This window comes from Aphis gossypii, chromosome X (genome assembly GCF_020184175.1).
Source record: "Aphis gossypii isolate Hap1 chromosome X, ASM2018417v2, whole genome shotgun sequence".
In the NCBI taxonomy this organism is placed as follows: domain Eukaryota; kingdom Metazoa; phylum Arthropoda; class Insecta; order Hemiptera; family Aphididae; genus Aphis; species Aphis gossypii.
The window spans coordinates 21,212,802-21,235,096 of record NC_065533.1 but is presented as its reverse complement, the minus strand read 5'-3'; the positions used below and the strand labels follow the sequence as shown (position 1 = coordinate 21,235,096).

Sequence of the window (22,295 nt, the reverse complement as noted above, 5' to 3'; positions counted from 1 at the left end):
TAAAATAAATAAATTCTAATTTGTGCTTTTTAAATATTGTAAAACGTTTTGTAAATTGTATTTACCAAAAATTAATGTTATACATTAAACACAATCATTCCAGTTTATAATAAATAAACAAGTTCAAGGCGATGGTTCCTCATCATCTTCTATTAACCTCATCTGCATGAAATTTGAATTTCCAGGTTCTCTCACAAAACCCATTGAGCTATACCAACTCACATTACTGTCTTTACATTCCAATGAAATCTTGTAACACTTAAGGACACGTGACAGAGCAATCAGACGTTGAACAATACTGTAATAAATAGTTTATTAAAGTTAGCAATTAAATAGTTTGAAAAGTTTCGTTTATGATATAATAAATAGACTAACAGATATGAAATAATTGCACTATTAACTATAAGTCATAATAGTCAACTTTTACGATTGACATTAATTCTGAAATTGAATGGCAATTTAGAAAATATGATTATTATATGTATGTGAAGATAATGAGTATGAGATTAGTGTATGAAATATAATAAAAGTCTTAAGTCATAATGTGTTATTTATTTATGTTATTTTTCAAGTGTCTCCCATGTATAAATAATTAGGTATGTCGAACCTTTACAAGATGAAATCTGATATCGGTCTAAATTTTTGTAATCTATTGGTTATAACTAGGGCTCGGATGTTGTTGCATTTGCAACTTTTTTTCTATTGTTCGGATTCATTGCTAAGTAGGTTATAAATTTGTTTCAAACGAATACTAATTAATATATAAAAATTTTAAGAGCAACTTTTTGCAATTTTTGACCTTTTTCAATTTTAATGCAATTTTGTTGATTGTCATTATTTTCAATACAATTTTATGTAGTTTTTTGTGTTTTCACTTTTATTTGTTAGATTATACAGGTTTAATCTATGGTTATGTCGAGCTTTGTTGGTTGTTACTCCTGACGGATTATTTGACTGTCGTCGTCAGCAGTAACTGGAAAAACCATTTAATTAGTAGAAAAAAATTAAAAGTAGTTTAAATAAAAAGTTTTAAATTTTGATAAAATTATTTGTAGATTTCTGGAAAAATAAGAAGACCGGACAATTTACCAGATTTTTAATGAGAATTTGAATTTTTTTATTTTCTACTCGTTTAAAACCTATCTAATAAAACTTTATAATATTACTTAATAAAATGACTTAATCCGTTTCATAAAATAATTTGTAAATATATTTTTTTAATTTTTTTGGTACAAAATATTTTTTAATTGCAATTTTGGGTTTTTTTCACAGCAATAATACAATAAATTTTATAACATTTTTGGTGCAACAACATACGAGCCCTAGTTACAACATTTCTAGTTTTATTTCAATGTTTGTATAAAATGTCTCTCTGATTCAAATATTTATCAGATAAAAAAATTGTTGTTAAAACTACTTACATTTTCCCAAAACGTTTTCCTCTGTAGTCAGAGTGAACAACAATGTCTTCAATTCTACCACGCTGCAATTTAAATGCATAGATTAATAACGTATCTTGTAAGTTAAATACTACAATTATGTCTAACATGTCCACATTGATGTATGAACTTTTTTTCGATAATCAGCGAACCAGTTGCCACGATGCACTTTTTCACAGTGTCTTCGATGACGATTATGAAATATGTACCACTGTCTTTCCTCATTGAATCAAAAGTGGCTATATAAAAAAAAAAAAAACAATGTTATTGGCGGGGAAAGAACACAACAAATAAAGTAATAACAGTAAACAAGCGCACTGACTCGTAAACATCAGCCTAGTGACGTTTCCTGTTTTGGTCAGTTGAGACAGCAGGTCCATGTATCCTGCAACAACACGAAGAACACAATAAGTACGCTTAAACGGAGAACGAGATCAACTAGGTAGAAAACAACACAAGTTGTCGTGTACCGACCGAGTGCATGGTCGTTCGAGGACAAGGGTCTCAACCGGTATTTGCAGCCAGCGTCGTCGACCGACGTTTGGTCGTCTGTGATCGTGTCGTCGATCAGGGTGGCGGAGATTAGTTTGCCTGGATCGAACAAGCAGTCCATTTTTGTAGGGACGAGACGATCGGACAAAAAAAAAAAGCGAAAACAAAACCACGGCCTCGGGCTACCCGCCTACAGCTATAACACGTGTTCGTTGCGAGACGTATAAACGTATCGCGTTTAGACCCGATCAACGGCAACGATCGTTCGTCCCGGCGCTGACACGAAGATGGATGACGACGGATCGTCGGCGGTGAAACGTGCGCTAGAAGCGGCTCTGCTAGCTCCACAACAATGGCTAATCGAACGCGAAGTTACTATGCGAGTCGCGCATTCCTCGATACTCGGTCTCATATTCGTACAACTATGTTTCATGTCTAGGAGGCAGTAATTCGCTTTCACCGTGCTAATGCGCCAACAGGTTATCAGTTATCACGAAGCTCGAACATTTGGAACATAAACATAATGATAATGATTGTGTTCTGTCACGAGTTTGGCGGCGGTGGCGGTGCGGTGCGGCCAAGTGGTTCGGAAACGCGCAAGTCAATAATTTATTACGATAATATTGGCCCGCGGCGAGTCGCAGTGATACGTTTACGGCGCTTGCGCGTGCGCCAACGACGGCTGCACTACATGCAGCATGCAGCTCGACTATATAGCTCGAGTCGGCCTTGCGGGCGCGATTATTATAGAAATATGAAAATTGTCGTTTGTTGAACTCTTCAGTGACCGACTTGTTATAGTACAACGTTACTTGTCCGTTATCACAACCATACGATATCGATAACGAATTTTATAATTCATAATATTTTCATACGCGGCTGTAATATTTATTATTTACCCGTACACAAGGCATTCGCCTACGTTTTTGAGGCCTATATCGTATGGTTCTGATCTAGTCGAACTTTCAGCTGTCGATCGCCCGTCAACCGTGGTACCTATCTAAATATTATACAAATAACACGGTATAATAGAATATTAAAGTATACCGCGAAAAAATATATTAACCGGGCGATTAATTTAATTTTAATGTCGCAGTATTGTTAAAACGTTTAACAACAATAGGTATCGTTTTTGACGATATATTTTTATTTTTAATCTAATAATAGTTCGAGTATGTACCTATAATACAAAAGTAAAAAAATTATCATAAATTGCATGTTTTCGAGTTTTGTTAAAATATAAAAATGATAAAATATGAAAGTATGAAATGTTTATAAAAACAGACTGTGCGTTTGTGCCTATAGGCTATAATATATATTAAATACCTTTGTACAGATACCTATAAGAACAACTTAAGTAGGTTATTGTATACGATTTTAAACTGTTAAAAATATATATTTTATATTTATATAAATATTTTTATTGACATTTATAGAAATAAATTTGAAAAAAACATTGAAAACAAAAAGCGGTGCTAAAAATGTTTGGTTAATCGCTTTTTATATTTTATTCAGCAGATATAGGAACATAAATTGGAACAATTTTGGCAACGTAAGTTATATAATATATTTTAAATGTTTAAAAGAACTACAATCTACATTACCTATAATAATATGCAGCTATGCTCGTTCTGATCGAATTCGACTATACGGTGATGTAATACAGATAATTTCAATTAGGCATATTTTAATATATATTATATATATATAATACGTATTATATCATATTATATGTTATATTAGGGCAATAACATGACCTGCAGGCCGACGGCATTCCAGTATATAGTAATATATAGATATAAAGTATATAGATAATGTATACTATCGTGAGTTCGTGATGTTTATACACGTTTTCGACAAGTAATAACATTTGCTTCATGCTTATATAATATCATAATAATATTATATTATCATAATGTGTGACCCATTTAACTGACAAGATTAATATTGTCTATACCAATCTAAACATAATGTTTTTATATATTTCAAAATTTTCTTTTTTAATTTTTACAAAATTACCATAAGAATTACTTAAAAAAAATATAGGCAAGTGGGCTTACACGAATGGGTATTAGTGGGAATTAGGTGTGATCAATTTGAATTAAATGATGAATCATTGTATACGAAAAAGGATTCTGAGCAGAGATGATCTGTTAAATCTTTCATAAAGTAAAATCCATTTATTTTACTTTTAGTATTACAGTATAGGTTGATAAAATATTTTTCGAAAATATTGTGTATATTATATTATTATTTATTAATAATTAGTATTATAATAATATATATTTATGCCGTAGTATATCAACTCATTAAAAAATAAATTAAATTATAACAAAATAATTAACATCGTTATTTATATCTTTAAATAAGTAGTTTCGTCCAAATTTGAATTTAACATGTATAATGTATATAAAAAATAATTGCCCTTTTATATTTACGGTTTCAGTATGAACTAGATACTTATGAAAATAATAATGTAATACATTTTGAAAACTTAGGTATAAAAAGAAAAGTTTTTATGAATACCTAACTACAAAATAATTTTCAATCTCGCCATTTTTATAAATATCCCGTGACTATAGATAAATATAAAATAGCTTAAAAATAGTTGAAATAATTTATTTGTTAATAAATAAAAAATGATACTATGTATAAATATTTATAAATAAATATATAAGTATAAATATTTAGTGAAAATTTCAATTATCTACGATTAGATAATATTAAGATTGTTTTAGAGTTACACTAAAAAACAAAATAGATTTAGTCGAAAATTGTATTTGCGTACAAGTCCTTGGTTTTCCTCATTTTTTTTTTGTTTTTCCGATTATAATTTTTTTTCATTTGGTCCTTCCCCCAAAGTACCAAATAGATCCAATTTGTATCTAGAAACCACCACCATTTTTGAAAATCGAAGCACTTTTACTTTCTCAAAAAGTGTTAACAGACACAAAAAAGGGTGGTTAAGTGGGTAACGCTCTGCTGTATAGTAGGTATCGAGTAGACCTCGGCATAGAGTAGGTAGGTCACTATAATAGATGTGTTAAGTTTGAATGCAATGATAAATATAATTGTATACGAGAACAATTATTTTGAACGGAGATGTTTTGTCAGCTTAGGATAATATTATATTTTCCAGTGGGTGGTGAAAAAAGTGGTTTAAGTTTTAATAACCAGAATACCCCAAAATTAAATCATGTACAGAAAATTCCAATTTAAACAACTGGTGGTGTTTCAAGTTTCTACGATTAGTAATTTTTAACTATAGCAAAAGTCTAAAATTATTTGATAGTAAATCGTAATTTTATATTTGTTGGTACCTTGGTCAGTACCTATACTGTATGTACTGTATACTTAGGAACAGACGTGGCCCCAGAAACCCTGGGCTCGTGCCCATAAGGTACTGTAGAAAGCTTTTTATACACCTATTTACTATTTATATAGTATAAACAATAAACATTAAATAAGTCGTCTCGTCGCAAAAATCGGAATAGTATAGGTATAGCGTATAGCCTTATTATTATAGGTATATATCAGTAAATGTAAAGTATTAAGTTAACTACTATAATGGTTACCATTTGTGTTGTTAGTGTTGTACTTATATTATACTTTCCACAGTACTTCAGGGCTGATGCGTTTAATTATTATTAGAATTTTCATAATTTATTTTAAATATTAAACATATTGCATATTTACAATATTTTAAGATATAACATTATAATATAATTAGAATAAAAGAAAAAACAGAAAATACCTACGATTGATACATTACGCTAGTTAAATATTTAAAACTTTTGCCTCATTATAATTATAATAATATACCTTGCTTAACGTAACTTAACCTCCTATTAGTCGTGCTTGAATTGAAAAGGGACAGAGTTCCACTTTTTTAAATATATAACAGAGAACATTTTCCCTAGTAGGTGGAAAAATGTTGATATTATTTAAAGTTAGTATTTATAAACTTTAATACTTAGGTAATTCATATCATTTTTTTTTTTTTTTTTTTTTTGAGATTTTCGTCGTATACATCAATTTTACAAATAAGTATCTATCAAGTTTCTTAAAAATTTGAACTTTAAACAGTCATTAAAAATTAATTAAGCTTTTCGGTAATTAATGAGGGATCTTGTATAAAATTTTTAAATTTTTAAATCTTAAAATTTGAATTAATTAATTTCTGTAGTTACAAAATGATTTAAATGATAAAAAAAAAATTATCATCGCGTATTTTTGATATTTTTTAAACTTATGAGAAGCTTTGTGTTTAATTTTCAAGTATTTTTAATAATGGATAGTTTTTTTTTATAAAACATTTATAAATATAGCTTAAAAAATTCATTTTGAAAATTTCGGTATGGGTTAAGCGTAAGATATGCATTGTTTTTGAATGGCCACTATTTAGCTTGTAATGGTAGGAGAAAGTTGGGAAGGGTATTATTGTGTTCGAGGGGGCATCTTGTTTTTACAGTTTCAGTTTAAAATTTTAAAATTGTTAATTTTAATGGAAAAATTGAGAAAAATATTTCCCGGACATCTAGTTTTTCTGAGAGGTGTCGTGAAGTGCGGGCTTACGTGTCTATTAGATTTAAACATTTATGAATTTTTTCTTTGGAGATATCTATAGAGGAAAGAGGTTTTAAACATTTACCACACACCCTGGAAGAATTTAAGAGACGAAGTTATGGCTATACCCTTCGGGATGTACGACAAGTGGTTGAAAGTTCCCGCAATTGCTTTCAAGAAATTGTCGCTGCTGATATTTTCGAGATGTAATCTTTAGAACTTAACGTAAAAAACTAGATTGCCACTTAGTCGAACAACATATAATTCTTAGTTCTGTAGGATTATTAGTTTTTATTTTACAGCCATTCAAAACCGATACATATCTTACACCCCACCTTGTATAAACACTTTTTGTAAAGCTGAAGATCGATGCATTTTTTTTATCTATATGTCCCTATCTTACTCACTTACATAAAAAGATACACTAATACACAAATATAGCATTGTAATTTGTATAAATGTAAAATCAATACAATTATTGCGTTTTACTCCGAATCTAAGATAATAGTTATAAATATTATTTTTTTTATAGTACAATACTAAACCTAATAATTGTATTTAAACACTGTAATGCACTATGATTGAAGTTGTTATATTCATTAGTATATTTGTTTTTTTGTGATTGGCATTTAATAGAAAAAAAATACTTAAAACCACTTAATGAATAAAATTGTATTAAAATATTAAAATATAGAATTGTTAAAACGAATCATATTTGTATATTATCTATGCATATTATATATTAACGATTCTTTTCTTACAAAATCGAATGAAACAATAATAATAGGTATAACAAGTGAATGGGTACTAAAAAAAGGAAAGTTGTTAATAAATAAAATACAATAATATAATTTAAAGAATAAATAATTTATAACAATATGGTATACGAGTTGGTACGTTGTTTACACACGCGGTTTCTACAATTCTACTTATAGGTACTTTATAAGTCCTAATATGTTGGAAATCATTAGCATACAAAGTTATAGATAAAAATAAACTTAAAACAATAATAATTTATTTGTTTGATATAATAAAAATATGAGTTTTTTCTATATAAATGATCGACATACACCAAAATAATAAAAAATTTTTTTTTGCTTTTTAATTATCAAAGACGCGTTGAAGGCTTCAATTTGTCTTTGCTGATATTGCAGGACGCCATCACTGGAATCATTTTCCATATCCGTACTTGTTTAAGACTGCAAAATAATAATTACAAACGTCAATATTACTTATTGTTTGTATTCAATATTAGAAACCTTAAATGATTTAGTAAAAATAAAACAATAACGGACATATGTCTACATAGATATCTATCTATTGGCTTAGCGCAGATAGGGTAATGTCAAAAAATTATTTTGTTGAAAAATTATTTAATATTAAAATTTGTTTAATAAAAATACAAACTCAATTATTTCATTAAAATATAATGATATTGGATTTAACTGCGTAGCAAAGATATAATTTCTTAAAAAGTCTATATATACTCAGGATATAGACTCGTAGGACATGAACAAATCGTATACAATGGGAATTGGTTTTAAGTTTGAACTTTTCAAATTAAAATAGCGGATGTAGATCTGGATGTCGAATAGAAAATATATTACATAGGTATATATAGTTTCTCAAATCTGGACTTTATCTTATCCGACGAAATTACATTATATTATTAAATTACATTACATTACCTTCAAATTCTTTTTCTACTGTTAAAAGTAATTCATGCCATTGAGGTCCAGTAATAGAAGGTACGTCCAACGTACCACCGTAGCATTCCGGTAAACATGGCTGGTACAGGTGTTTGTGCAAAGACTGCCTGTCGGTTCCGTGGAAGACGATCTGTAACCATTTAATAATGTATTATTTTAATTTATTATAAATTTGCACGTACTGTTACGCAAAAAGTTTGCAAAACAACACATCTAGGCACATCAATTAGTATTAGGGAGAGAGATGGAGGATATGTATTTACATTATCATTTTGTGTGACGCTTTTTTTGATTCGTTTTAAACAAACTTGATACTTAGCTATTTGACATTTAATCAATTACCAAAAGAATATTGTAGGTAAGTAAGTAACGTCAGTAATATAATGTTATATTATGCATTCATAAATAACGAAATATAATAAGATAATATTTTGTGCATGACAGAATTTCGTTTTTTTGCAAAAATTAAAACCATTCGAAATATAAACTCAAGTCAAAAGTTTCTTATAATGTTAAATAATGATTATTATATAAAATTATATTTTATATAAATTTATAATTTCCCATCAAAATATGAAAAAGAAAAGAAAATAAAAAAATTACATTCCTAGTTTTCTGTAGTTTATGTAATATTTAAAATTTTATAGTTTACACAAAAATAGGTAACTACTATTATCTCTCAAAAACTAAAAATATAGTCTCCCCTTAAATCCTATAAAATAAAAATAAAATGTGGATATTTTGTGAAGCCTATTTATATACATAATACATATTATAGTAATTTATGTATAAAGTAATAAAGGCATGTATAACTGAATAACACTTTTATAGTATTATTAAGTACTTATTGATTGTCTTATCTTGATTTTAATTCGATTTTTGACTCTTTCGAGTCTCGACTCTTGACTTTCTACCATTCACCAATATATGATAATGTAGATATAAAACTATGTGACAAGGTCTAGTAATCGAGGTATGTTAGAACCCAAGAACTCCTAATCCTTGAGAATATTATTGTTCTCCCTCCCTCTATGCACTGAAATATGTAAGCTCACCCTCGACCGCAGTTTTTCTCTCAGGAATGGTTTGAAGAAGTTAAAGACAACATTGAACAGCATCGGTTGGTTAACGATGTGGATTCCTTTGATTCGCGCAGGAACGCTGTCCTGAAAAACAAGGTAAATACAACAATATTATTTTCAGTATGCACCATGTAATAGTGGTACATTGTATTTATGTATAAATATAAACATAAGCACACACTCCTTAATATACTTGAATATAGTTCTATAAGGGAGACGTCATAGAAAATTATAAATTATTCTCAAAAAAAATTGTAAAAAGTAAAAAAAAAAAACCCGTGTGCAGACATTTGTAACATCTTTATATAAATATTATACATTAATACATACTATAAAATTGACTGTTTCTAAATTTTCCTATAGTGAAATAATTTTTTTATAGTTAACCTAAAATGTGTACTACCTATAATCAGAATTTTTGAACATAATATTATTACCTAACTACCGAATAACTGTTTTTATTTAACTAAGCATTGGTTTTAAGTTTTAATATTTATAGATTTTCCTTACTAATCAACTTAAAAAATTAAAACATAACGGTCTTTATGGATGTATCTACCTATAAATAGTAAATAGGTAATAAATAAATATTTATTAAATAATAATACACAAAAATTAATTAAAGCGTGATAAATATAAACATTTCCAATGTTTTCTTAAAATATTTTTAATATAGTTAAAAACTTTGATTGGGCTCAATTTATAATATTAAATTATTATAATTATATATTATATACTACATATTATAATATATAGATAGAATATAGTTGTATTATGTTACTTAAATATATAGAAAACTGCTTACAAATTTTTTCATTCTTAATAAATACCCATAGGACATATAGAACATAACACTATTATGGTCTATGACTGTATGAAAGCTATTGTTCATAAGATTAAACTTTTTTTCACGGTAAGTTATTATTTTAAGTTTGATATTTTTATGTGTTTATAAACGTGCGTAATATAGATGTCAAGATCCGTACTTGAAGCCAGTCAACAATTCGCTTGGCGAACGGTGGGCTAAATTGCCAAGTTTGTTGCAACGACAAACCGTCCATGTCGAAAACTACTTGGGCTCCAGCTACTTGGGTGGCTGGTTCCATTATGGCTGCTTCAAGGAATATCACAGCACCTTTGTATACTTCGTCCAACGAACACTTCTTGTGCTTCCATTTCTCTGGAAAACCAAACAATTAAGTACATGTCAAAAAAATATCATGTATTAGCTGCTTTTAAGGAAATGATCACTTTTTTGTAAGTTAGACTTGTATTAATAATTTGAACAAAAATATTTTTGAATTGCTATAAATAAATTTTATGAGGAATCTTGTTTAATATTTTCAAGATATAACCATGAAAAAATATTTTTGCAAAAAAGAAAGAAGTAATATTTTAGCAAGTGCTAGATCTAATTTTTAAAACTCACAACCACCCTCAGAGTTTAATTGAAGTATTTTTTCTGCTTAAAAACATCTTTATTGACATAAAAAGAGTACATTATTATAAAACCTTTACATTCATCTTTTTTAATTTAAATTTTTCTTTCATCTTTTAATACACTATTTTATAACAGTAGTTAATTTGTAGACTGCACAAAATGTAATTATATTATAGGTAATAATATAAGCTATACTTCAGAAATTATATCGGGATAATTAATAATTAAATTTAATGGTCTATAACAACTTAACATGATGAATTATCAACAATGAGTAACTTACTTCCTAATTCAATTACTAAAATCCTGCGTCCACCTTGGTCACGTTTCGGTAAGACATGTAGTATATCGTGATCGAAAATGTTTTTCTCAGTCTTGGGTGAAAGGCCATCGTATATATTTGAGTGTTTCACTTTGAATTGGTAGTATTGTTTGATCTGACAAGGAAATTAAGTTGTGTATTATGTAGTAAAATATAAAATATAGTATAGCTGGTAATCGAGTCAAATGATCTATGGTATTACCAGCTTGTATGCACTTTCTGGATAGTATTTCGTTGGACGAAGAAAGCGAATCAGCCATGCTCTGTTGTCTATGGGCGCTTTGAGATCTTTGTCCTCTAAAATAAAATAATAACAACAATACTTACAAAAACAGTTTTATTTTTTTTATCACAATTACTAAGAAGCGTAATATATTAATTGTTCAATAATATTTATTTTATGACTTATTAAACAGTAAATATTACGTGGCTGTAGGTACTTATACATTATTGAAGAATACCTCTTTCGGCTTTATCTATTACGGATACTAAAAACAATTTTGTAACTTATTGTAAAATGTTTGTAATTTATAAATTTGGATTACAAGAAATGGAATTTTATATGTTTTTATGTTAATCTCTTCCGATTATAATATTTGGACATATAGATAATCTATTGTTTCTTTTGGTTTTTTTTTAATGAAACATATAAATGAATATGTATATATTATAAGTAGGTCGTAGGTTTAAATCAAAATTATATTAGATGTATTATTATGCAATTAAAAATGTGTGTTGAATAATTGTTTTCTGTATTATTTAAAGTATGTATTTAAAAAAATACTGACAATAGTTTTTTATGAGTACCTATAAAGATTAAGCAAAACCAAATTAGTTCATATAAAATAGATAAATTAGATACTACACCATTACTTATTTAATATCTTAATTGATTTTTTCGGCTCAGAGCTTAGTAGTTTAAAATATACTGCATACTATTAGGTAGATGCATATCTGAAAACGCATTAAGTGATAACATTATTAGAAGTTAAATAGGTATTATTTATGTAATGGTACGAGTATAAGTCTATTTTCACGTTTTTGTATTTTTGTCAACGTTTCACTTTTAAAATAACTACATGCCTATTTGGGTTCTAATTATATTTTATTCATTTATAATTTAGCAAAAGTTAATATTATTATATTAGTTGAAAAATACTATTATATTTTAAATAAATATAAGTACACTTTAATACTTATGCATACAGTATACAGTAAGGTATATCCTTCATTAATCGTATTAAGTATGTAAAACTTATAATATTATAAATAATCATTATTAAAATATATAAATAATTTAGCTATTAAATTTAAATAAATATGGATTGCACGAATTTAAATATGTTATATATTTTATTTTATTATAGATTAAGGATACGCGCATATTATGTAAGTATGTCTTATAATATTATCATCACGTACGTTTATATGTATGTGTATAATTTATCTTTGGTAATAGATTTTAGAATGGTATTGTGTATAATCGGACTTCATGTTATAATCTATTATTATGTATTTTATATTAATTAAATTCATCATGGGTTTAAGCGAAAGTAGGTATCTTTATTAATGAATATGGTTCCCTTGAATATTATATTGTACATATAATCTAGTATATTATGACGTAAATATATATCTTAATATCAATACCATGATCCAACCAATTAAAATGGGAAACGATTTGAAAAATTAAATAAAAAAGATTATTACTAATATACAATTATAATATTCCAACGAAAGTATAACACGTATAATTATTTTATTGATAATTTGTTTGTTTATTATAAATGTATATTATATAGGCTATATAGGTTGAACCTTTATACGACTATACATTGCATGTATTATGTCATATACGTCTTACACGGTACCATATTATCATTGAAATGCATTTTTCGCCGACACGATGTATAGGTTGGGTATATTGTGTCTAAAATCCCCCCCCTGAGTGGAAATGATGCCCTTTTCATTTTTGGCCGTAAGGGGGAGGGTATACATTTTATTTCGTTTTGCATTTATCCGAAAAAACTTGAATAATTCATTTTTCTCATATTTTTTCCAGATAAACTCCTCCCCCTAACAGTGTGTCATAATATCGACCCTTTCTCTATTTATGTCAAGAAAAAGGACTACATACATTGTATATTATTGTATTTTAATGTAGGCACCAGCATTTTGTTGAGGTATTTGTATAATGATTTTATATAGTTTCAGCATTATTTTTTTTTCATGAGTGAAACTAGGTCACACAGCTTGTCTTATTTAATTAATTATAATATATAAATTAACAATGAAGAATAAAAACAAAGATACAAATAGCAAACGTGGACAATTGATATACCACGCAAAGTAGTTAAATAACATAATAACATAACATATAGGCTATAATATAATATATATTTATAAAAATATTATAATATATACGCTGCTTACTTTTGTTCGTTGGAATAATGTAATGATTTATATACACCTTTGAAATTGTTGATGTATGTATAATAAAATAAAAATATAGGTCATCGTAAGAACAGAAAACGATACCGAAATCAATGAAATATAAAAAAATTGCCCATTATATTATCTCGTGTTGTTTTCATCATTGCATCTCCGCAATCTGCGGTTCATAGAACATTAGAACACAATATCATATCTGTACCAATTGGTGTATTAATTGTTATACACGTGTACCTGACTCATTATTACGCGTAATAAGACAAGCAATAGGTGGATACTAAGTGTAACCTATTAATTACTCTAAACGGTAAACAGCCTCAATGCCATAACTTATTACCTACTTATTATTAAAAAGTGACTAAAACGTTTTAGAATTAAATTACACATGTATCGGGTGTATGCGTATCATTTATGAGGACTTTGAACGAAAATAGTTTACATTTTTATTCCAAGTTCTATGATGTTAGTTATTTTCTATTTTATTTCGCGTTTACTACTAAATACGTTACATTATACTTTTATTTTTTTTTTTAATAATATCTATATAATAACATATGAGTCGTAGATAAATAAATAATATAATATTATTACACAATTCATATTTGTGACACACAAGTCCCTGTAATTCGAATCTCTCTAAAAACATTTTTGTGGTCAGTACATTTACGAATTTACAATAGTTACACGTCTTGTGTAGTTGTGTATAGTCTCGAGTGACTATTATTATTTTTAGTATTGCTGTTATGTAAGCTAAATTAAACCACACTAATTCTAATCAACGTTTAAATTGTTTTAATTTACATTCTTATTATTTCAAACTTAAAATATAGCGTTTTAGAAGATGCGTTAAATGAGCGTACTTTCAAGTAATGCTTTCAGTTCAGCGATAGATTGTTCTTGTTGTTCGGGTGTTTCTCTTAGTTCTTTTACGGCCACTTCCAATAACTCTGGTGACAAATCGTCGTCCAGTTCCAAACGGAGCTTGAAGTCTCCAATTTGTATGAACGGCACTTTATCCAAATCCGATAAAAATGCATCGCATCCTGTAAACAATAATAATAATAAGTGTTAGAAACAAAGTCGTTGAGTATAAAACCATTGAGTTTATATATATGCAATCTATGTGTCTAAATTCTAAAATTATGAAATATATATTTAATCAATAATAATAAAGGATTTCGTATTACCTAATAAAGTCCAATAAACGACAATATTTTAATGTTAAATACCTTTACATGCCTAATATATTATTTTAGCACTTGATTAGTATAATTACAATTGGAAATAATGTATAAGTGTTGTACTGTGGCTGGGCTTTAGAAGGGTCGATGACAACAAAAAAACATTGTAAGGAAATTCAATTTTAAAATAGGCTAATTTTTAAAATAAAGAACTACGATTATTATAGTTGTTACATTTAAGTTTTAGAATTTCGATAGCTAAATTTGTTTTCCATTCTTAATTTATGAAAACATTTGTATTTTTTAAACACATGTTTAGATTTTTTGTTCTAAACTTGTATAGAGCATGCTGCAATTAAGCTGCACGTTCTATCATAATGTATTAACGTTCCACTTGAACGTAATTTTTGATTTATACTATGATATATCTCACAACCCATACTCTTCGGTTGAAATTTAGTTCCTTGAAGCAAACATTTGTAATTAATCTAATTTTAAAAATACATTCAAATAGCTAACATAAAAATTTATTATATTATGATTTATGACGTATAATCTACATATCTATAAATATATATTTCTTAAATTTATAAGTATATGCAAAAAGATCAGGAAAAAATAAATGTGATTATATTTTATATACATAAATATTGTTGAGCTTGATATATAACTATTAAGATATTAAACCGAACGAAATAGCACGATATGGAATAATAATATTTGAGTAAATTTAGTTAGTCAGACAGTCGGTGACTACTGCAACAGACTTATGACAATTTATTAACTATCCAATTTGAATACTATTGTCGAAATTGTCAATTGTAACGATATTATTAAATCAAACATTTAGGTTAGATTTACCTAACATTAGGTTTTAAAAATAAAACTAATAATAATAAATTAAAATGTTTAAATGTCGTATCATATTTTTAATTTATCAATGGTATAGGAAATTGTAAATAAAGTTTTTTGTCTTATGTATTTGTTAATGAACAAAAAAAAAACTATTATATACGGCCCGTAGTATAAATATAAATTTCGAATGTAGCCCGAAATAGTTGAAAAAGGTTAAGTACATCTGTTCTATGCGTAGGTAACTATCACTACATATTTTATATCTACTATTGGTCGCATGTAGACGGCTAAAATATAAAAAATCACCGGCGTGAATGAAACCGGTGCATAATATATTTAAACCTATAAAGTATAGGTATATCCATTGTATAAGTAGAGATAGGTACCAAAATGTGGTTTCGTTGCTAACGTGGTAACATGAATATTTTCCCCATAAGATACATATAACGTATATATATATATATAGTACTTATAATGTAATAACTGGTCTGACTAGCCAAAGAAATGATACGCACGCCGACTCGTATAATATTATGTTATTAAATTATGTTCAAAATAACAACGTGAACTTTAATATATATAGGTATATTATATATACAGAGTGACTCATCAAGAATGCTCATCCCAAATTTTCCTTTGATAATAAATTTATTCAAATCCTAATTTTTGTAATTTAAAATATACTAAAGGTCATATTATTTTCAAATCCTTAACATTTTTTATACTACATAATTATCTAGTGTCCAGTGATAATACAATAACTTTAAATTTTCAAATAAAAATATTAAAAAATATTAATGAATAATTTTTTTTTATTTTTAGACCAAAAATTCATATTTATAGTCTCAGTTGTTAAAATATTTATATTAAGGACTTTTTAGTCATTGAAAATGGTTTTTTTTTTATCATTTTCAAAAATTATAAATTCTAATGGATTAATAATAATATAATATACCTAAGTTATTAAATTTTCAAATCAGCATAGCTCCCATGTTCTCATTTTAAAAACAGAAGTTCGTATACTCACTATACCCACAGGACACTCCAGTCAAACAAATCTCATATTTAAGTATGACAGTTCAAAAACTGCCAGTTAGCAGAGAAATAAAGTCCATTCGTACCAACGTCGATAGTCGAAGTGGCTTAAGAGCGGAATAAATACGCACGGAAGTGTCGCATACTGTAATTGGTTTAGAGAGAAGTCTCGTTTTCGGTAAGTATAGGTATTTTGTGTTAGCATAAGTTATTACATTTAATACGCAAGTTATGTGTATACATACCTATTTCATTCGTATTTATAATATGTACGGATAATATAGACTTTTAAAAAAATTAAAACCAAATAATAATAGTGATGCAATTTGCGATACGATGAGGATTCTCATCTCCACCTTGACCAAAATAGCCTGTCGATGTAGGTACATTTGTTACATTAGTTACAAACCATAATCAAATAAGATCATCATTATATTATCATTAGTATCGTCAGAGGATTATACATTATGATTATTATACAGATATGTCATTATTGGATCGAGCTAGGGTGATTTATTTTTTCATCTTTATACATTAAATTGAACATGTTCCGTATTCGAACTCGGTTGTATACCTATTATTGTGTCTTTTCGACGAGGCCAAAGAGCGAAATTTCGTTCGACCGTTTTACATAACCTGTCTTGTTAGATTATTCGGGAGGTCAATTTCTATTAGAATTAGCATAATATGCCATAAAAATTTCAGTCGACGATTTGAACGATTATTTTATACGTGCAGCGTATACTCTAAATAAATTATTATGATTGATAAATGTATGTATGTCAAAAGCACGTATATGTTGATATTTATAATAGTTTTATTTCTGTGAGTTTTTATGTGACTCCGCGAAGCAGAAAATAATAAATATCGTCTAGTTATATAATTAATGTAATAATGTCATTTCTACAGACTGATACAAATCAAATTACCGTTTAGGGACTAGACCTAGTTTGCATTGATTATTATTAATTATTATGATATTATGGTAATCGCAGGCTCGTAAAAATTCACGTTCATTCATGTTTTGAACTTGAGACGAACGGACGTGACAAATTGTTACGAAAATCTATTGCACAACAATATGACATTAAAGTGTATATTAAATGGTATGCGCCACATATTAGATTAAGATAATCAACAGTAGAAAATACAGTGAATTTTTGTGTGTATTAAGAAATGTGTATTTTTATGAACTTATTATTTTCTATGTGAGTTGTTTGGGCACTTAACAATTATTAATAGGAACGTAATCTAATGGAAATTAATAGGAAATAAATACATTTGTGTTTTCATAGAAATTTAATTTTTTTTACCAACTAGAATTAATTGACTAGTACTCTAATTAAGTTATAAATAATATATTCCTATTAAAATGTAAAAAATTAAATATTTATCAATAACTAAAAATAAGTTAAACTTAGTAAAACTTTAAAAATAAATATTTAACACATCATTAAAAATTAAAATAGAATGAAAAAAACCGAACATATTTCAGTCGGCATTGGACAACATTTGAACCTAATACACAGAATAAAAGGCAATTATAATAATAGTAATAGTAGTCGGACATGACTATGCGATGAAAACATCGTAGGCACGCGTTTGAAATCGGTATATTCCTTAATCCTTGTAAATCGTTGCGTTCAAGGTAAACTACAGTGATAATACGAAATGCTGATATAGGCAGTATAATATGCTTTTATAGATTTTATAATATAATGTAAATAATTATAACTAATTGAGCGTGTACACGATTAGTCGTTACTTTTTACTAATAAGAAATATATTTTTTACAGTTCATAGTATTATAGTTATCACTAATCGGTTAATTTAGGTGGTAATTATACATAGGTATTTATATATTGTTATAAAATTAGTGGGTATTCGTCAAAATCATCGGACGAACTGGAGCTGCTGGATTATTCGAGGTCGTTTTGAATTTTAAATGAAACGAGTAAAACAAATCATATACTTTATACATTCATTTTTTAAGTGGCTATTTTCATTGCAAACACTAACATTATTAAATAATAAAAAAAGACCATTAACAAATTTTTTTTCGATAAAATTACTTATTTTACCTTTTGGCGCACTTAAAAATACATTAAAATATGACGTACATTTTTCGTATTATTACTTTTAAACGGAATTGTGGAAACCTATCATACAATATATATACTTTTAATTTTCTGATGTTAATCAGAATACTTTTCTAGTATTATAAATTCATACTTAGATCGCATAACAAATCATCAATACATTTTTTAAACATAAAGGTTAAATAATAAGAGGAGTGCGCTTTGAACTTTTGAATAGACAAAATATACAGTGCGTATCGTCCTATATACTAATGCTCATTAGTCATTTTATACAAAATCTATTTGCTCAACATTCGACGTCAAGTATTTTGCGGTACGATGTCAATGTACGTTAATATATTATATGACGAAGATCTGTTGACGATTACTGTATTTATAATTTATATTATGATGGAATTTAAAGGATCTTATACATCCGCGGATGAGTTATTGTATTTTTACCGGAAAATAAAATAACTCAAGCCATCAGCAAGAATGTGAACCTCCGTGGATCTAAAGCCGTTTTTAACATCACCATACGAACGCAGTAAACGCGATTTAATTATTTTAGCATGGTCACTCTCGCGAGTCGCGTTGACCGTGGAAACAATAATATTTAAAAAACGCAGATATCGAAACGTCGGGACGACCGACGAAACAGACATATATATATTACGGCGACAGTGTCGTTTCGTGGATGACGCCAAGGACACAATTATGGTTCGTATTTTGTATACTACATTGCGGTGCTCCGTACGTGATTGTACCAGTAACATCAACATTTACGCGAATAACACACAACAACTCACTGTGCATATAGCTTATAATAATATTATATATTGTGACGACGATCAAGCGACTGAGAGATATAATAATATAATAAGCGCATCGGTTTTGACGTGTCACAGACGTAAACGTTGCAATTATAACATATTTACTTATTATATAAACATACAAATAATATGAACGATAATACTTATTATATTAATATTACAATACTTAAATAGTTAAATCCACCACGTGTGCATCTAAGTATAATGATTTCTTTTGTCGCGAATATAATATGTATATAATATAAGAAGAAGAAAAATACGCTCGAGTCGTTTAACACCTACGCGTGTTGTCTTATATAAACGCACAACAGAAGATTTCCGTTCAGCAGAAATCAATTTCCTGTTGTCGACTTAAATTGTATTGTATTAAATTTACTCTCCGATGAGTTATGAGCATTTATAAATTGTAATATTTTACATTATATCTACTCATAAACAGCTTGAAAATTGAGATACCGTATAAAACGCCAACGCACAAACTCTGCAGCTATATAATATAATGTATTAAATTTAACGACAGGATAATGCACTACAATATTAAAGCTGGCCGCAATACAAAATTAGTTTTGATGAACGCAAATTTGTTTATTTGTAAGAAGAGACAACTCACCCGGTCTCGAGTCGTCCTGCGACTCTTAATAAGTTCACTTGTCAACTTGACGTTTTACGCAATATGTAATTTTTGTGATTATTTGTTTATTGATATGCGTACTCGTGAGATGAAAGCGATCACAGTGGTTTTTATGAACGATTGCTTTTAATTTTCAAAAATATGGATTGTTAGCGATTTTATCGGTTTGCTTCTCATATTAATCATTAATGGTACTTACGAGAGAGTTATAAATCATTATTATTTACATATTTTATATTATCGCATCAAAACGATAAAAATATATATATATAGGTTTATATGCTATTTAAATGCACATATTTATTATTAATCTTTAACGATCTGAGTATGCGTGTAAACTAACTAATCGGGGAAACGAAAAATTCACGATCGCGCAAACATATTATTATATAAATACATTATATTATTCGCAATACGAGGTTATTTGTTAAAGAATTCGGTGAAAACGTGTGGGCGCAATTTTCACGATACTACGATCCCCAACCCATATCACATAGAATATACATGCAATATGCATAGTAATAACTCTAGTTTATACCGAATTTCGAGTATACGAATATTTTATAACTTATAACTATTGTATGGTAATAATATCTATATTTAAAGTTTTGTATTTATATTGTCGTATATATAGAGTATTATTCCGTGGGACCGTCGCGGCGAACCGACGTCTGTCTGGTTAATATCATGACGTATTATGCTAAAGTTTATTTCGAACGAAATCGTACACGTGCCGGACGGAAAAGCACAATCAAATTATTATATATTATTATTATTTCGTATTATAAGATATGCGATTCAGCATTGACCGCGAACAAAGAGAATATAATATATACGTATACAATTACGTTATGATGTTATACAGTTCGTAATATCAACGCGTGTGTGATGGGTAATATAATATGACTACTGTTATTTTGTATATTATGTGTACGGATTATAATACATATTACGTATTCGTACGATTGTCATATATATTATGGAAATATATTACACACTACTCCTCTGAGTCATACCGCTCACCGACCGTTGATCTATACGTGTGGCGATTATAATACGTGTCTGCAGCAGTGTTTGTTTCCGTGCCATTATACGACGTGCACTGAGTCGGGTTGGTTAAAAAATAAAATCGAAGCGAAAATGCCCCGCGTTGATTATTCGTACGGTTATCGACACGTGGACAGATTTATTTATTTATTCTCACACCCGACAGATTCCGTAGGAACGTGTCGGTGCGACAAACGTTTAATATAATATGGTACAGCGTACATATTATTGTAATTATTATATGGTTGCGACTCGTCAGTGACCTCATCCGGACACGACGTGTAAACGTTTCGAACACGAGCCATATTATTAAGAAGAATATTGTATTATAATATATTTTTTAGCCAGCTAACCGAATAGGTACGTATAAGCTAAGATCGAGTAGCAATACCTGCAGTTAATTAAAGAGAGAAAGAAAAAATGATAAGATTGAGAAAATACGTTTCCCAACTGTTATTATTGACGATAATATTACTAAACCATTTCCCGTACTCGTGGACTATTTTTGGATCGTGATTTATCATAATAATCACAGTACATCTTAATTTTTATTCATATTATTGTACTTTTACCCATTTTAATTTAGTCTACACGCCCACTACTGTTTATTTTATCTTTATCTTTTTATGATTCAAGTTTAAATCTATAGGTAACGAAACATTTTTCATTATTATTTTATTGTTTCTAGTTTATATATTATTTAATGCAATAAGTACCATATAAATACTAGATAAATTACTTGGAAAATTAAACTAATTTTAAACGAATAAAAATTCATTTGAAATTGGTCATTTTGAATGCTTTTGTTACAATTTTTGCATTTTTTGTGGTTTTTTCATCTAGAGATAATTTTTTTTCGGAATAACTAATCAAAAATGTTTTGTTGGTTATTTTTAAAGGGTGTAAGACTTTACTTTATTTTTGTGTCTTTTAATTTTTAACCAGTAAACTTATATCATATAAATTATTATAGTACTTCTATTTATAAGTTTTATATTTATATTTTTTATTTTTTTAGGACATATAAAACAAAAAAATGCACGCGGTGTTCTGGATAATATTAATATGCAACAGTTATATTGTACCAGCAGTCAGCACATTATACTGTATACTGTAAATATAAAATATAGTTT

At 27.9% G+C, this 22,295-nt stretch overlaps 2 protein-coding genes across 3 annotated transcripts in view; both read right to left on the bottom strand.

Moving 5' to 3' along the window:
- Window positions 1–19: 19 nt before the first annotated feature.
- LOC114127867 (probable glucosamine 6-phosphate N-acetyltransferase) lies at window positions 20–2,522 on the bottom strand. Its single transcript, XM_027992208.2, has 5 exons — window positions 1,914–2,522; window positions 1,762–1,824; window positions 1,548–1,678; window positions 1,422–1,483; window positions 20–298 (listed from the first exon to the last, which is right to left on the bottom strand). Exons 1-5 carry the CDS (start codon window positions 2,050–2,052, stop codon window positions 124–126), a joined length of 570 nt encoding a protein of 189 aa, XP_027848009.2. The 5' UTR covers window positions 2,053–2,522; the 3' UTR covers window positions 20–123.
- Window positions 2,523–7,319: 4,797 nt separating this feature from the next.
- The window catches only part of LOC114127872 (alpha-tocopherol transfer protein-like), a 40,663-nt gene continuing 25,687 nt past the window's right edge, over window positions 7,320–22,295 (bottom strand). For both annotated transcript variants that reach the window (XM_027992211.2, XM_027992212.2), the window contains exons 2-8: window positions 14,363–14,545; window positions 11,254–11,348; window positions 11,013–11,166; window positions 10,275–10,468; window positions 9,262–9,372; window positions 8,186–8,336; window positions 7,320–7,696 (exon numbers count right to left, since the gene is read on the bottom strand). In XM_027992211.2, the coding sequence (XP_027848012.1) occupies window positions 7,668–7,696; window positions 8,186–8,336; window positions 9,262–9,372; window positions 10,275–10,468; window positions 11,013–11,166; window positions 11,254–11,348; window positions 14,363–14,545 (917 nt within the window). In that variant the 3' untranslated portion in view covers window positions 7,320–7,667. The remainder of the gene's footprint in view (window positions 7,697–8,185; window positions 8,337–9,261; window positions 9,373–10,274; window positions 10,469–11,012; window positions 11,167–11,253; window positions 11,349–14,362; window positions 14,546–22,295) is intronic.